General features: G+C 48.5%; 1 protein-coding gene across 1 annotated transcript in view; it reads right to left on the bottom strand.

The window, feature by feature from the left end:
- LOC143490291 (tyrosine-protein phosphatase non-receptor type 13-like) overlaps positions 1 to 16,941 on the bottom strand; it is a 37,256-nt gene that overhangs the window by 7,821 nt on the left and 12,494 nt on the right. The window contains 25 exon segments of the mRNA XM_076988944.1: positions 501 to 672; positions 1,646 to 1,801; positions 1,982 to 2,144; positions 3,569 to 3,915; positions 4,316 to 4,414; positions 4,657 to 4,871; positions 5,118 to 5,283; positions 5,530 to 5,615; positions 5,745 to 5,838; positions 6,913 to 7,041; positions 7,702 to 8,159; positions 8,459 to 8,590; positions 8,818 to 8,925; positions 9,163 to 9,252; positions 10,005 to 10,064; positions 10,643 to 10,758; positions 11,105 to 11,501; positions 12,777 to 12,939; positions 13,097 to 13,279; positions 14,043 to 14,195; positions 14,357 to 14,495; positions 14,677 to 14,827; positions 15,100 to 15,268; positions 15,392 to 15,466; positions 15,574 to 15,736. Of these exon segments, the coding sequence (XP_076845059.1) occupies positions 501 to 672; positions 1,646 to 1,801; positions 1,982 to 2,144; positions 3,569 to 3,915; positions 4,316 to 4,414; positions 4,657 to 4,871; positions 5,118 to 5,283; positions 5,530 to 5,615; positions 5,745 to 5,838; positions 6,913 to 7,041; positions 7,702 to 8,159; positions 8,459 to 8,590; positions 8,818 to 8,925; positions 9,163 to 9,252; positions 10,005 to 10,064; positions 10,643 to 10,758; positions 11,105 to 11,501; positions 12,777 to 12,939; positions 13,097 to 13,279; positions 14,043 to 14,195; positions 14,357 to 14,495; positions 14,677 to 14,827; positions 15,100 to 15,268; positions 15,392 to 15,466; positions 15,574 to 15,736 (4,184 nt within the window).

The following is a 16,941-nucleotide window of genomic DNA, read 5'->3' as shown; positions in this document are numbered from 1 at the left end:
ACACACACAGGCGCACACGTCAGCAACTGGGTCAAGCAAAAACCTTCCACAGAGACCATTATCCTTTCTCCTAATGTGAAAAAGTGCTAAGCAGAAGTATACCCAGTACACCCAGTACTGGTGTTGGTGGTTTTGCAGTAATCTGCAGCTCTCCTCCCAGTAAATACCCTGCAACCTCAAGCCACTACCACAGCTCTCTGCTCATCATTTCAGACCCTATAATCTCCTTTTCGTGTTAAAGGTGTGTCTTGTTTACCTTGACAGTAATCACTGTTTATTAGACATGAAAATGCAGTTTGACCTCAAACACCTGCCTCCCAGATCCTGGTAAGTTTTGACTAAACAGTTTTGACAAAAACGGGCTATAAATAGGTTCACTAACTACGAGGAAAAAACCACAGCTGGCAACAGCGCTGATATTTCTGAGGTTTGTGCATAAATCACATTTTCATCAACAAACCTGCTTGAATTTGTTTCCATTAACACCTTAATATATTTACCAAGTGAGTCACTGGGGCACTGGAAGGTGACGTCAGGAAGTAGGTGTGCCTCTATTGGTGGTTTAGGGGCTTCCAAGACACGCCCCACTACCAGGTCCACCAATCTGGGTGCAGTTCGCACGAGGTTGACAACGTCAGTGTGACTCATACCGGACACATTTATGTTGTTCACCTGAAGAAAGGGAGCATGGGAAACAGAAAGAGGCGGAGCAATACATGGCTTGTTAAACACTTCCAGGTCATCACAATCATCACACAGAAACTCCTCAGGTGTTGGACAGACGGAGCATGAGAGGTGGCTGGGTGTTGAGATGCCAGTCTTAGCCCGTCTGTGAGAAGATGTGTTTAAAGCCCAGAGGTGTCAATTCCAGGTTAAGAGAATAAAAGTCCTCACCAGGATTTTGCGCAGGCTTCCTGGATTGTGTTGATTCCACTAATTTTACCTGGATTAGAAAATCTAGCAAGCTTGAGCAAAATCCTGGTAAGGACTTTTACTTTCTGAACCTGGAATTGACACCTCTGTTAAAGCCCGATCAGACAAATTATAATTACAGTGCACAGAAACATTTTTTGTCCACGCACGACCAAATCTCTGCTTCTCTCCTACATACTGAACAACTGAATCTCAGTTCATCTCACCTACATACTGAACAACTGAGTCTCAGTTCGTCTCACCTACATACTGAATCCAAGTTTGTCTCACCTATATTCTGAACAAAATCTCTGCTTCACTCACCTACATTTCAAACAACAAATTTTTGCTTCAGAAAAGAAAAAAAGCAAGATGCTCCTTGGACAATAGTTTGAAAACACACTGACGATACCAAATATGTATCACGGCATTTGTGTGTCCATGGTGACGTGATTAGATATAATGACTTGCCTGTTTTCCTGCATTATGATTGTAGACTTTTGAAAATGCAAAAGATTTCTGAACAAAATCAAGATTGTGTGTTTGTAAACACCACCATTACTACCCCAAGATAAAAGCTTCCACGTCACCATAACAATTCTTGTAATTCTGTGTAATTGTTGATAAATAAATGACCCCTAGTGGGGGGGCAGTGTTATGAGACTACAGCAGTGTGCTTGGTGTTGGTCAGACGTGTGTGAGGAGCTGGTGCAGGTAGAGACGTGTGCGGTACCATGATCATGCGGTCACCAGGGCGGAGTCTGTCATCTCCTTTCGCAGGATCCTGGATGATGTCATGGATGTAGCAGTTCAGATCACCTCCTTTAGTCAGTGTGAAGCCCAAACTGCCTTTATCAGACTTCACCAGAGAGACCTTCAACTCCGCCTCCTGAAACAACCACCAATCACGTTATCAAACGTTAACCGAGCAACGTGTGACACGAACGGGGCATGTTTCACGTTTCTCACGCGAGACACACTCATGTGCACGACACAGAATCACCACAAGCTCTCAAACGTCCGTACAGTCTGAAGCTGCAGGTTGTAGGAAACGTGGTGTCTCACTCACGGGGAGGTAGTGCTCCATGTCGTGGTTGTGGTCCTGAAGGACAAGACGCACCGGGTTGTGAAGGGGAGGGGGCAGTGGGTCAGGACTGGGACTCAGAGCGCCCCCTTCAGGAAGGGCAGGGGATGATTTCTGCTCCGAGAGAAGAGGGGAAGAGGACAGAGGCCTGAAAAAAAGAATGTCCAGAGAGAGAGAGAGAGAGAGAGAGAGAGAGAGAGAGAGAGAGAGAGAGAGAGAGAGAGAATGACCCAGTTTATGGAAATATGAGCAGTCACAATAATACACCATCAGCAACAGTCCTAGCTTCTACTATAAACCAGCAACAAAATATACTGTCTATAAATGTAAGAATAGAGTAGGTGTGTGTGTGTGTGTGTGTGTGTGTTGATAATATAATAATGGAGCAAAATGATCGTAATAAAAATCTTTATTTGAATAGTATTTTTCATGCAAAAAAGCATCTCATTTATGTGTACTGTGTGGCTTAGATTAGATGAAAAAAAGAAAAAAATTAAGATTAAAATGGAAAAAAAAACAAGATAACTGAAAACAATACAACAATATGAATATAAAATAAACATGTAAACAAAAAACAAACAAAAATACAATAATGACATTAAGGATATAAAGTAAAAGACTGCTTTAAACTAATAGGTAATAGGCATAACCCAGATTCCTGGAGTAACTAGGACATACAATACCAAGTACAGCTAACAAGGGGAGATGGCACTGTAATGCTATATGCACAGCGTCATGTGACCAATACAACATTATCTCAGAGTGCTTCTGACTCATGAACTGCCATGGGTGTACTTAACCACAGGTTTAAGGCTATGGCTAACATGACTCACCATATTTTGGCCAGTAGCGAACCGTGACCATTAAACCTGGGCCCGCTACCATATTTTTTTTTAGGTTTTTCTTTCTTTCATTTGTCTCTGGCATCAAACGTGGCTACATTTAAATCAAATTAGGTAGGTACCTGAAACTAAGGAATTATTCGCAAATATAAAGTTTTGGTCTCACTGACCTTACAGAAAATGCATGCTAAGGCTAATGAAACAAATCGCCATCACTAATGTTAACTTTTACAGCTACCACGATAATTAAGTACCAAGTTAACACTCTGTTTATGGTAACTTTAGCAGCTAACTAGCGATTTAGATTACAGAGATGGCGGTCCCTATTCATCATTGTTGTCACAATCAGCCACAACATGCTTCAGGTGCTCGTACATCGCGGTTGTGCTGCCGTGGAAGGAAAGTTCTGCCTTGCAGATATTGCACGCGTTTCGGAACCCGGTTACGGAAAATGATCCCGCACTTTTGAGTTCCGTAGCCGGGTAGCCACGATACCAGAACCTGTCTGTATAACGTCCTGGGATGTCGTCAACTGTCTACCCCGGTTTCCACTACTGCGCATGTGCGTCAAGGACAGAAACGCAGACGCAGCAGTGGAAACTGTCGCAGCAGTTTGGAGAGGAAAAAAAATGACGCATCGACTAATAAATTAGTCATCTATTTTATGTTGTTTATTGTCGATATAACCTTGACTAGTTGAAAAATCATGGCAGCCCCAACGAACACTGACCTCATGTTAACGGACTGTCGGGGTGAGTAGTAGCCGGAGTGGATGGTGTGGTCCAGCTCCGGGTCGTACTGGTTGGCTGTGCTGCCGCCTGGGGTCGGGTACACACTGTGGGCCCAGGCTTGCCGGGCCTGCTCCAGGCCCGCGGGGCTGAAGGCCTCCTCCACCTCCTCATCGTCGGTGCTGTCGCTGTAGCTGTCCCTGCGGCTGGGCGACTTCATCAGGAGTCTCTCCAGGGCCTGCTCCACAGGACCCATCGACCCCCGGCTGTCTGGCTGGGGAGGAGAGGCCGTGCTGGGGGGAAGTTTGGGCTTGGGCGGGGGCTCCTTCCGTGGAGATGCTATGGGAGTCTGCAGGAAGCACAGGCTTATGTTCAAGTGCAGGACACCGCAAGGTCCCCCACGTAATGTGCTTATCAGGTCCGATATCTACATTACATCCGACATCTACAACGCACACAACATTTTACTGATAATGCTAATCAATGTGTGCTCCTGGGGTAGCTGTACAGGTGAGCAACATGTACATCAATCATTCTGAGGAGTTCCGGTTGCATTATGCAACAGTATCTTTTAAACATGTACTGTGAGTATAGACCTGGTAAATTATTCATTATTAATATAATATTAATATTATTATTCCGTTCTTGAGAAGAAGAAAAAAAAAAAACCAATGAGGGAAAAAAAAAAACGACTCAAACCAGACTCAATACAAACTGACGATAAAGTTGCGAAGAAGAACGTGGCATACCTGGCGAGAGGACTCCGCCCCGTTGAGGACACCTGCCTCAGGTCTACACAACAGCAGCGTGACCTCCTGACCTGTGCCTCTCAGCGCAGAGATCACCTCCTAAAGACACCAGCAACACAGTGAGTGGTAGATGAGTGACAGGTTGCGAGACTCCGCCCTGCGGTTGGAAACTCCGCCCAGCTTCACAGAAGCCCGACACGCAGGGCAGGGTGCATGGACATGATGCTTTAGAAGAGGTCAGTGTCTGGAGTGTTTGGTGCGTGATGATCAGAATATCAGACAATAAAATTGTGATACGATATTTTAGTATCACGATTTCGATACGTTTGGTAGGGACGTACGTGCTGAGAGAGCCCTTTCAGCGGGGTCTGGTTCACACGCAGGATCACGTCGCCCACTTCGATGAGGCCGCTCTCTGCAGCTGGTTGGCCGGGGAACAACTTCTTGACCCGGACCATGCTGGAAGCGGGGGGCTCGCCCGGGACGTTCTCCACCCGGCTGAAGCTGAAGCCCAGACCGGACGAGTTCTTCAGAAGGCCCACCTCGAACACGTTTTCTACAGAACAGGCACGCAAGAACAGCATGCACCAGCAGGATGGAGACATTTTACATATTCATGATGCCCACCTACCATTTTACATATTCATGACGTCCACCTACCATTTTACATATTTATGATGTTATCAGAGTACTGATGCGTATATGTTGAAGATGTGTGTGTATTTATGATGTCCTTCACAAAGTGCTGAAGCTCCAGAGAGCTCCACACCTCTCCAGGTCTGTATGCTCCATCCCTACTCACCTGGGGTGATGAAGCTGTATTCTGGCGGGGGCTGCCCCCCCCTGCTGGGTTCCTCGGGCGGAGACGACGCTTTGGACTCTCTGAGTTCAGACGTGCACTGAGGGGTGAGAGGAGCGTGAACACTGTCCACAGGCAACGGTCCTCTCTCCAGCAACAGGTGTACCACCTGAGAGACAGACAGGAGAGACGAGAGAGAGAGACGGGAGAAAGAGAGAGATGATATTTCAGACCATGAACAGGCTATTGAAGCAGACAGACCAGAGGTGAGAAGGCAGCCTTCCTGCCCCGGATCCGCCCCTCACCTGCCTCGGGTCCGCCCCCCACCTGCCCCGGGTCCGCCCCCCACCTGCCCCGGGTCCGCCCCCCACCTGCCCCAATCCCCGCCCCCCACCTGCCCCGGGTCTCCGCTCACCTGCCCCGTGTCTCTCAGAGCTTCCACCGCCTGCTTGTGTGTTGCTCCCTCCAGACTCTTTCCATTCACAGACACCACACGGTCACCTGAGGTGTACACACACACACACACACACACACACACACACACACACACACAGATGACCTCTCTGTCCCATCACGGGATGTTTGTGATGTGAGTCTGTTCTAGTCTCTAAGCTGCAGGAGAGTGTTTACCTTTCTTGATCCTCCCGTCCAGCTCGGCTGCTCCCCTGGGGATGATGCCCTTCACGTAAACGCCGCCGTGTCTCATAGACGTGTTGGAGCCGCCCTACGACACGCAACGCACACGTCAACACGCAGAAAACACGCCACACCGTACTGTGAGGGAGTTATGGGGATCCCTTACAGTCTAATCTCACCCAGCAGGGTCTAATCTAACATAGAGGTGGGTCTAATCTAACGTAGGTGGGTCTAACCCAACCTAGCAGGGTCTAACCCAACCTAGCAGGGTCTAACCCAACCTAGCACGGTCTAACCCATCCTAGCAGGGTCTAACCCATCCTAGCAGGGTCTAACCCAACCTAGCAGGGTCTAACCCAACCTAGCAGGGTCTAACCCAACCTAGCAGGGTTCTGATGCTGCAGGTCTCAGCTCTGGTTCTGGGTATCAGGATGCTGCTTCTCCTCATGTGCCATTTTTCATTACTGATTAAGCAGTGTGGGCACACTATTATGCAAATGATTATTTATGCAAATGATACAGATAAATTATGCAGACCAGCTCAGTAAGAGCAGTATGTTAATTGTCCCCCTGCATAATCAGGTGTGGGCAGTAGTGACAGTGGGAGTGTCCTTCTCTGTGTGAATGTACGAGGACATGGCCAGAACGTTCAGTCTTCACCACTGCACTGCCTTTTTAAAGTAGACGTAGCAGTACACGTGTAAGCTCACTCAAAGATATAAAGAGAGAGAATCATATAACACCAGTTACATCAATGCAAGCTGAAGCATGTAGCCCTCAAACGAATACAGGCGTCTATCACATGTGCCTGAGGGGTGATGCCATACGCCCTAATGCCGTACGCCCTCTGATTCAAGATTACCATGGACATTTTTTGGGGGTGGTCCATTAATTTAAAATATCTGCAAAAATATATAAGGGTGAATTCAAGCAACTCATGCAAGCTGGGCCTACACTCCCAGAGCAGAAGCTGAGCAAAGAGCTTCACACCATGCAAAGACCTTCACACCAAGCAAGCAAAATACAGCATCCAGGCACCACGGAGGAAAAATAACAAACCAGATAGTCTCACACAAAGTAACGAGTTATACGGTAAAGATGGGGAGGGGGGGGGGGGGGGGGAGAGAGAATAAGAGAGAGTGAAAACCTTTGCAAACAGTACCGTGACACTAATGCCCAGACTGCTGTCTACTTTGGACAGCGTAACGTCAAATAGATCTCCAGGCTGGAGACTACTGACTTCTGGACCACTAGTACTTAACGTGTCCGTGACGGAGTTGGGTGTGACCTCCTGCAAACAGAGAAGAGGCTGCGTAAACGAACGGCCGTGCACAACTCTCAGCATGCAAGGTCAGAGGTTATAGGTTAAGTGCGTCCTACAGTCGGCTTGCATACAGGTTAGCGTCATGCGTTAAGAAATGGCATCTTCCAAAAAGTAATTTCCAAAATGCAATTCAAGGAGAAAATAAAACAGAAAAACTAAACAAATAAACAAACAGGCGATTAGTTGGGAGATATGTTTGTCTGGCTGACGGGTCTCTAGGCCTCACTGGTACAAGGCCCTAAATGCTATTTGGAAGTCCAAAGTAACTTACTACTGAAAAATGTACACACAATATGTAAGAGAAACGTACACAGTGGTTTCTGATTCATGCATGTTCACATGATCAGCAGTATATTTAATCCTGAGCAGCTTTTCAATGGCATTGAGAAATTCAAATATCGACCCCGCTGAATTTCAGCAGACTCATCATTCGTGTCGTAGTTGAAAGACATCAGATATTTATTGACAATGTGCAACATAAAAACACCAGGGCATAAAACACGCGGGAGGAAAGCAAGATTCCCAGCAAGTGGAGCAGCGGAGGACGACTGACCCGCGCGTGGCAGGACGGACCCGCGCTCGGCAGGACCCGCGCTCTGTTCAGCGATCCGTGATTTCTGAAACTACCTTTGGTGGTTTCTGGTTGTCCAGGCTGCTGGGGTAGGTGTCCTCGTCCATGTCAGAGTCTCCTCTGTCCGAGAGCTCCGGCTCCTTGGTGACCTCTTGACTTTTGGGCCTGCGGGTCTTGGGGGGCAGAGCCGGAGGTGCAGGGTGTGCTGAGGACGGCTGCTTAGCAGGGATGGACAGAACTGGTACCGGCGCCGTGACCTCTTCCGGAACGTTCCGGTGGAAACCGTTGAGGTGAGGCTGCGTGGGGCTGGCTCCGCCCTCCTGAGGGTCCGGGTTCTTCCAGGAGCAGACGGGCGGACCGCACCGGACCGCACCATCGGTGCTGGAGGAAGAGGGGGCGGGGCTGGGGGAGGCGGCCTGCTCCTCGGAGGAAGAGTCCAGATCTGCTTCTGGCTTCAGTGCAGCCGCAGGCTGAGCTGGTTTGTGTTTGTGCAGAGAGAAATCCGATGAAGAGTCTGCAAGAAACGTGGGGTGAATACAGAGTCCCGCAGAGCAAAACCAGTAAAACCAGCTAAACCAGCAAAACACAAAAATCAGCCCTGAAGCACACATTAAATACAGGCATGAGGAACATTCCACCCACCATGTACATAATCTAGTCACAGGACAGCTGCTACCTCCAGGAAATATTCACGTGGAGGTTTAGATGAGCAACCACAGATTAAGAGTATATTACATAAAATAAGAGTTTATTAGCTGCATAGCTAACACTGAGTGGCACAGCCAGGAAGAGGACACGGTTAGGAGACGTTACCTGGGAACAGCCTCTCTTTGGGCTGGGACACCACCAGAATGACATCATCTGGAGCGCTCTGCAGGACGTTCACAGCTTCCTCGTGAGGAAGACCTTCCAGACTGACACCGTTCACACTAAGCAGTCTGTCGCCTGTGAAACAAACATGGGAGCCAAGCCCCCCCCCCCCCCACCTCAGAATATTCCAGAACTCTCACTACGGAACAGCTGCGTTCTAGAACCCACTTTATTTTTGTTAAAATCTGCGAGCGCCTTCTCAACACCACTAGAGGGCGCCATCCAGTAATGCGATGTAAAGTGTACTCTTCTCAACGTTTGAATATGCACGCTCATTCCCGGTATCCTCCTGTAGTCCGTACCTGGTTTCAAGCAGCCGTCCAGGTGGGCGGGACCACCAGGTGTGATGGAGTTAACGATGGTGCCCAGGTCTGTCCTCCCAGAGGTCTCTCCCCCACTGATCTGAAACCCTAAACAGCAGAAAGCACACACTGTCACTGCAGAGTAACTGCACAGTACATGTATGGTGAGTAGGGGTGTGTGTGTGTGTGTGTGTGTGTGTGTGTGTGTGTGTGTGTGTGTGTGTGTGTGTAATGAATGCCTCAGGTACATTGTGAACATGATCTGGTGTGTGTGATTACTGCTTCTCTCTTGCCCCTTGCGTTGTGTCAGTAAGCGTCCAGCAGGGCGGCGCCCTCTTAACTCACCCAGGCCATACTTCACGTCCTTCTTCAGATGGACACTCGTAATCTCACGCTCAGGCGATGGCAGAGCATTGAGCTTCTTCTTAAGGGAGTCTTTGAAAGAACAAAGTTAGAATTGCATAAATGAAAACATCACACAGGCCATTCATAATGGACGAGGGTCAAACAGCTGTGAGTGGAGTGTCCAGACAATACAGGAAGTTAAATACAAGCTGTACAAACATCCTAAAAATACTCTAAGGATCATGTGGTGAGAGAATTTCCATGACTCTTATAAGTTTACTCACAGAGGGGTGTAACATATAACATGTTGTTGTGTAAAATCTGCATTCGAAAAGTTTAATCATCTACAATAGCATAACGCATTAGAGCACATTATACAAGAAAACCTTGGAGGGAGATAGAGACAGATTAAGAAAAGAAAGAAAAATTATCAGAGAGACACAATGGGGAAAAATATCTAGGTTGAGCACACAGAGACACCTTACAGCCCACAATGCACCCAACAGCCTAGCCCCGCCCCCTGGGTCCAACAGCACAGGCATGACAGCGTCACACGTGGCCACTGAGATCGACACTAACACTGCACACGTGACCCTTTACTCACTAGTGCAGTGTTGAGACTCACTAGTGCAGTGTTGAGACTCACTAGTGCAGTGTTGAGACCTCACTAGTGCAGTGTTGAGACCTCACTAGTGCAGTGTTGAGACCTCACTAGTGCAGTGTTGAGACCTCACTAGTGCAGTGTTGAGACCTCACTAGTGCAGTGTTGAGACCTCACTAGTGCAGTGTTGAGACCTCACAAACACATTCCTGACTGAACAGAAGAGACAGTATCAGCTTACCACTCACTCCTATGGATGAGGCAGGGCTAGATGGTAGCCCAGAACTGTGTATGCTAACGCCTACAGAGAGAGAGAGAGAGGGAGAGGGAGAGAGAGAGAGAGAGAGAGAGAGGGAGAGAGTGATGGAAATGGAGGGGTGGAGGATGTGTAGGTTTAGAAATACACCAAGTTTTGTACTTTTCATGGTGAAATACAGAATGCTGACATCACACATATCAATACATCATCTCAGATGTCCACGGTCTTCAGCAACAAAGCAGTCTGGGAATACCCATGAAAATGTCTGAAATGCTCCGTCACTGGTAGCATATGGTGTAGCAGGGTTTTAATCCCAGCCACAGGACTGGTTTAAAACAAGAGGGGGGCGTGCGTCAATATCAATTTAGATTTGACCATGAAAACATGGCAGATAACAATAAAAATAGATTTAACCAAAACTCCTTCAATAATGGCTAAAGATCATGAAAGCAAAATATTTGACAGAAGATTTAAAGTGCTGAAGCACAATCAGACGGAGAGAAGGAGAATAGAGGAGCCCCCGGAACCCCGCCCCCGGAACCCCGCCCCCGGAACCCAGGTAGCATGTGCTCCACGGGTCAGTGCATGCCATGCTCAGACAGATGGGCGAGTGTTCTGACCTTCGACGTAGGCCTGACCTCTCTCCTCACACGACGAGGAGTCGCCCTCCACCTTACGGCCCGATGCGCCCATCCAGGACCAGCTGGGAGTGTCGTGGGCCCTGCCGCTGAACACCCTACAGGGGGTGTGAGAGAAGGAGGATGATGATGATGAAGAGGACAGCAGAATTACCAGAATGCAACAGAGCACAATGAATGTGAATCAAGTGTGTGTAAACGGGTGTGTGTGTGTGTGTCTGCAAAACGTGCTGTACTTAGAATGATGGTGTAGAGATCAATATTATAATCAGTTCTCTCCCTCATCTACACACCACAGAGAAGATGAAATTGCTCACTCACAGATGTGTGTGTGTGTGTGTGTGCCTTTGTGCATGCATGTTTGGATGTGTGTGCGTGCGTGCGTGCATGTGTGTGTAGGTGTGTGTGTGTGTGTGCATGTGTGTGTAGGTGTGTGTTGCTCACCCCTCATATGGCCTGTTGACGGTAATGGAGTCCGTGTCAGAGCTAGCACGATGATGCAGCGTAGAGATTGGCTGTGCCCGATCAGAGTCGCTCTGTGATTGGCTACTGAAGGGCACCACCCTGTGCTCCGGAGACTCGGGCAGCTGGCCCAGGTTATGATGGGAGTGGCTCTTGGTCCTGGGGTTGGAAATGGAGCCGAGGCCAGGGAAGGTGGCCTCGTCTGGGCTGGACACGCGGGCCGGCACGCCCCTGCTGAGCGCAAGCTCGGAGGACATCTTCAGAGAGTCAGGGTTGGATCGGGAGCCCGGGGTGCCAGGACTCAGGCTGGCCATGCTGAGGGCTCTCCCCATGCTGTCTGGATCTACAGAAAGCTGACGCATGTTGAGAAGGGAGTTCTCTGGGAGAGGCAGAGGAAAGAAAGTGGACCAATAATGAAACACAGACAGCATAATATACATATATACTTTTTAAAGTGTCAATTTTGCCACTAGAGGGAGCTGTAAAGTTATAAACAGAAATGGATGGGGCATAAACAAACTCTACAACCAGCTTTTTAATTTATTACTTTTTCTTTTTACTGCAGAAGATGCCGGTAAGATTGTTGAGTTGTGGGTTTTCGAATTTAGTGCTACTGAAACTACTGACTGCATAAGAATGTTTGTGAACAGAAACATAAAAAAATGACATAAAAAGTGATGAGAATATAAAAAAAGAAAACAAGTTGGGTGTCCACATGACTGAGTCCTGTGACCCGGTCATGTGAACTTAAGAGAAGTCAAAAATAACAAAGGGGCGATGGTGGTGGTGGTGGTGGTTGTGATGGTGGTGGTGTTGGGGGGGTGATGGTGTTGGGGGGGTGATGGTGTTGGGGGGGTGATGGTGTTGGGGGTGATAGTGGTGGTGATGGTGGTGGGGGCGATGGAGGTGGTGTTGGTGGTGGGGGCGATGATGGTGATGGTGTTGGTGGTGGGGGCGATGGAGGTGGTGTTGGTGGTGGGGGCGATGATGGTGATGGTGTTGGTGGTGGGGGCGATGATGGTGATGGTGGTGGGGGTGATGGTGTTGGTGATGGTGGTGATGGTGTTGGGGGCGATGGTGATGGTGGTGATGGTGTTGGGGGCGATGATGGTGATGGTGTTGGTGGTGGGGGCGATGATGGTGATGGTGTTGGTGGTGATGGTGTTGGTGATGGTGGTGATGGTGTTGGGGGCGATGGTGATGGTGTTGGTGGTGGGGGCGATGATGGTGATGGTGTTGGTGGTGGGGGTGATGGTGTTGGTGATGGTGGTGATGGTGTTGGGGGCGATGGTGATGGTGTTGGTGGTGGGGGCGATGATGGTGATGGTGTTGGGGGCGATGATGGTGATGGTGTTGGGGGCGATGATGGTGATGGTGTTGGTGGTGGGGGCGATGATGGTGATGGTGTTGGTGTTGGGGGCGATGGAGGTGGTGGTGATGGTGGTGGGGGCGATGGAGGTGGTGGTGATGGCGTTGGGGGCGATGATGGTGATGGTGTTGGGGGCGTGATGGTGTTGGTGTTGGGGGTGATAGTGGTGGTGATGATGGTGATGGTGTTGGGGGCGATGGAGGTGGTGTTGGTGGTGGGGGCGATGATGGTGATGGTGTTGGGGGTGGGGGCGATGATGGTGATGGTGTTGGGGGCGTGTCCTACCCAGCTCCTGGAGCTCCTGGTTGTTCTGCCGTGCCTTCATCTGCAGGTGGAACTTGTGTTGGGCGGAGCAGAGGTGGAGCAGGTACTGGCAGGTCTTCTGGCTGTCTGTCTGGAACAGGTGTTTGATTCCATCTGATGTGTTCTGCAGACATATCTTCTTCTTCTGCAATGTGTGTATAAACGTGTGCGTATGAGCACGTGATCACGGACACTCCACTCCAAGAATAAATAAATCTTTATTACCCATAAAACTTCAGTGTATAAATGAAAATATTGAATATAAACGCATAGTTTGTGTATTAAGTCAGCATGTGACGTACGGCAAACGAGATCTTCTTGGTCTCTCTCCAGGGGAACCTCAATACTGGTGCACGGTTTCCATTCAGGACCTCAAAGATGTGAACACCTCTGGAGGAGACTCCCAGCAGGATGCCCGACTGTGACCTCTTCTCCGGGAGCACACGATGGAAGTGAACGCCGTACTCCACCAACCGCTGGCTCACCTTCAGGAGAAACACCAACTCATCACATCACAAGGCATCACACACACACACACACACTGAGGTCTGACGTGACATGGTGGCTGTAGACGGGGAGAGTGTAAGACAGCTGAAATCCTGTCTGTCTACTACGCCATGTGACCAGGCCTGAACATTTGCACACATAAATACAGGTCAGCAAGACACACTGCAGATAAGGCAGACGGCAACCCTCCTTTACTCACAATACCAAAGAAATACCCATTACACTCCTGACGGCAATTCTCACGCAACTACCAATTCCAGGAAAGCTAAAACCAAACACCGATTAACTGAGAGCATTTATCCAATAAGGTTTTGTCAAGACATGTTCACACACTAAACACATGTTTGAATTATTGAATTTCTACTTCACTGATACATGGCCGCAGGCAGTGGAGAAAACAGTCGATTAAACCGTCTGCATGGCGTGAATTTCCTGAATTTCCATGACCTACGCTGTAGTGAATGGGCTTACTAACCACCTCTTTAACAAAATGGGAAAAGCATGGAACGTTTTTGATAAAAATAACAAAATCTAAATGAATTAATTATAATGTATTTTTAATTCCGTTATACCAGAATGTAACCCCAAAATAAATAACATTAACGTCTGGAATAGACTCTCCATGATATTCCCAGAAATTCCATGAGCAGTGTGAGCCATGTGGACCACAGGTGTGTAAGGGTTGGACCAGGCCAGTCAGCAGGGGTCCGAGCCCAGACGCTGCGGGTAGACAGTACGGACCTTGAGGAACTCAAACTCCGCCTCCTCCTCCTGAGCTCCGTAGTAGGTGCTGTGCAGTTTGGCGAGTTCCTCTTTAATGGCACCCTGGTCCAGCTTCTCCATGGCGTACGCAGGCACGTAATGCTCCGATCTGAAGTACGTCTTTCCGTGGAGCTGCGAGGCAAGCAGAACGGTTTGACCTTTTGACATTTATGGTGCGTTTCAGATACTCTTCATCAGAGCACCGCAAACGTGCTTTGTTGTCCTTTTAACCTTTCTAGTGGACCAATTAAGGGTTGTGTCTGCCAAAGTGGTCCAGTCAGTAGGAGTCTCACCTCAGGCTGATAGTCCCCAAATTCTGCCTGCAATGCCAGAGAAGCCAAGAGCATAGCATCCTCGGCGTCACAGCGCAGACGCTCCTCCAGAATATCCTTCCGCAACTGCAAGTAGTACTGATGTTTGGTCATGGAGTGCCTTACAAACACACAAAAACAAGACCCGGTTAATTCAGCACACAGGAAATGGGATTGTGGAGATGAAACCAAGCTTCAGGAGAACCAAGAGACTGAAGTGTCCTCAAAGCCTGGAGAAGAGCATTAAGTGGAGGAACATGAAGCTCACAGGACCATCACGGTGGAGTTCGCTCATAACTCACTGGATGAAGCTGACGTTCTCCTGGAAGAACTTGATACGCAGAAACAAACTGAAGTTTATGTCCGTTTTCTTCTTCTTGGGGTCATCTTTCCAACCATCCGGAGCCACTTTTGAGAGTCTGGTATCCGAGTCAATGAAGAAGAACTCATTATCTAAAACAAACAAGAAAGAAAACATCACCCACATCTATTTGGATCAACAAACCTGTTTTAAGAAGCACTGTTTTGAAATCCTAGTTTACAGAGAATCAAACATTTATGTGATTTCAACTATGAAAACAAGAAATTTTGTCTTGTTTTTATGCAAGCAGTAACATTATTATAGCACTTGTGGCTCATGCTACTCTGTTTTAGTGGCGTTAGAGGACCGTCTTGACGCCTTGCAGGATTTCTGCAGGAGGACACACACAGTGCGAGTGTCTCACCTCTGAGGGCGGCCAGGCCAAAGAGGTGGTTCTCCACCAAGCCCACGTGGGCCACCACCATGTCCAACACGTCCTTACACACAGCCTTCACATCACAGCTCACCTCCACCCTCTGGCCGTTCAGCAGAACCACACCCACCTTCCGTGGACTCTGCTCCACCTTAGCACGCTTATCACACACACACACACACACACACACACACACACACACACACACACACACGGTTACAGAGGTTACACAGGAGACTCTGAGGAGAGAATGTGTAAATTAATTGTAGTAAGTGTGTCTCACCATTATGGAGGCAGGAACATCTAAAACCACACAGGGTTCACTAGCCATCTTCACAAACTCTGGACCAAAGTAGTTCTAAAAAAGACACAGATACTAAGGTCAGCAGAAAATCACCCTTTAGACAACTTAAACCAAATATCTACGCAAACTAAGGAGACATAGTCCCTCCGTGGCTTCCTGACCCTGATCTTGCGAGGGGGCAGAGCACCCGTGTCCTGCAGGTCAGCGATGGAGGCCCGGGGGTCATCGGTGAGGAAGAGGTTAGAACGGGACAGCCGGGCCTGGAGCCTGCGCAGGTTCTCCTCATGCCTGGGCACAAACAGCTCCTCCTGTCCTTCATACGGCCTGCAGAGGGAGCAAGGGAGTCTGGGTAAGAGCTCCCTGTGGAATGGAACACAGCCGCCTGAGGCCCTGAGCTCCGCCCCCGTCGTCAGGGTCCCCCGGTTACGGAACATTTTTCTCCAATACAGCTCTCAGCACACCTATTCAAGATGCTCACTGTTCCACTGCTTGATCTATGATTATAAATATCATATGTAATGATTATAAATATCACATACTGTATATATATGGCTGAGGAGAAAAGACGAAATTCAGGAATGACAAATGTCATTTGGACTAGATAAGTGTGGTCAGGGATTATGCTACAAGAAGGTAACACGTTCATCTTGGAATCCCACAGGCACAAATGAGAATGAGAAGACCACAAAGAATAAACAACCACAAATACCTACAAAGACTCCTGAGAAGTGAAGTGAACGAGAAGAACAACTTCCAGCCCATCAACACCTACATTTTAGTGTCAGATACCCCGCTGGGGTAACACACCAAACAAGGAGACACAAGCCACCAACATCAAGACAATGAAACACCTCACAATGCACAGAGGGTTTCTTCCCAAATTCAGCACTGTTCTACTGTATATGAAGTGGTGGGTATGTTGGAGAGGACTGGTGAGCATCAGAAATATTACCCAGGATGAAAGATCCAGGAGTGTGCCAGGAAGATGTCCAACAGAATACAGAACATCTGTGATGAGTAGGAACTGGAGTTCAAATGGGACACAGACCCAAAGGTGCTAGAGACTGAGCTAAGGTCCTGCAGATGGAGATGGTTAACCAACTGGACACAGTAGTGCTGGTGTGCTACATCCATCACTACAGCCCTCTTCTGTTCATCCAGGTGACAGAAACATCAGGATCAAGGGCCAAAACGTTCAAGAAATAGCAACCGGAGAAGATGTGAAGGCAACAGTGGTTCCCATGGTAATCAGAGAAACTAGGAGACCCCCAAACTGGAAAAAGTGGAACAGTCCAGAAGAGTGCAGACCTGGGAACAGTCAAGATACTGGCCGGGTCCCTCAAGCCCCCAGATCTCTGGGAGCAGACTCGAGCGTAGAGGGAGACGTGATGGAGGACGAGTGGGGAGATGTTACAACGTTCCAGTGGAGTTTGAGAACTACGAGGTTGCAGCTCAACTCATTAACCAGGATTAAACCCCTCATCACTGAACACAGTACTGAAGCTTTATTACCGTGGCAATCAGAGTGA

Source organism: Brachyhypopomus gauderio, unplaced genomic scaffold (genome assembly GCF_052324685.1).
Source record: "Brachyhypopomus gauderio isolate BG-103 unplaced genomic scaffold, BGAUD_0.2 sc64, whole genome shotgun sequence".
NCBI classification, from domain to species: Eukaryota; Metazoa; Chordata; class Actinopteri; order Gymnotiformes; family Hypopomidae; genus Brachyhypopomus; species Brachyhypopomus gauderio.
Note: the sequence above shows the minus strand (reverse complement) of the source record. Positions and strands in the feature narration are given on the sequence as shown.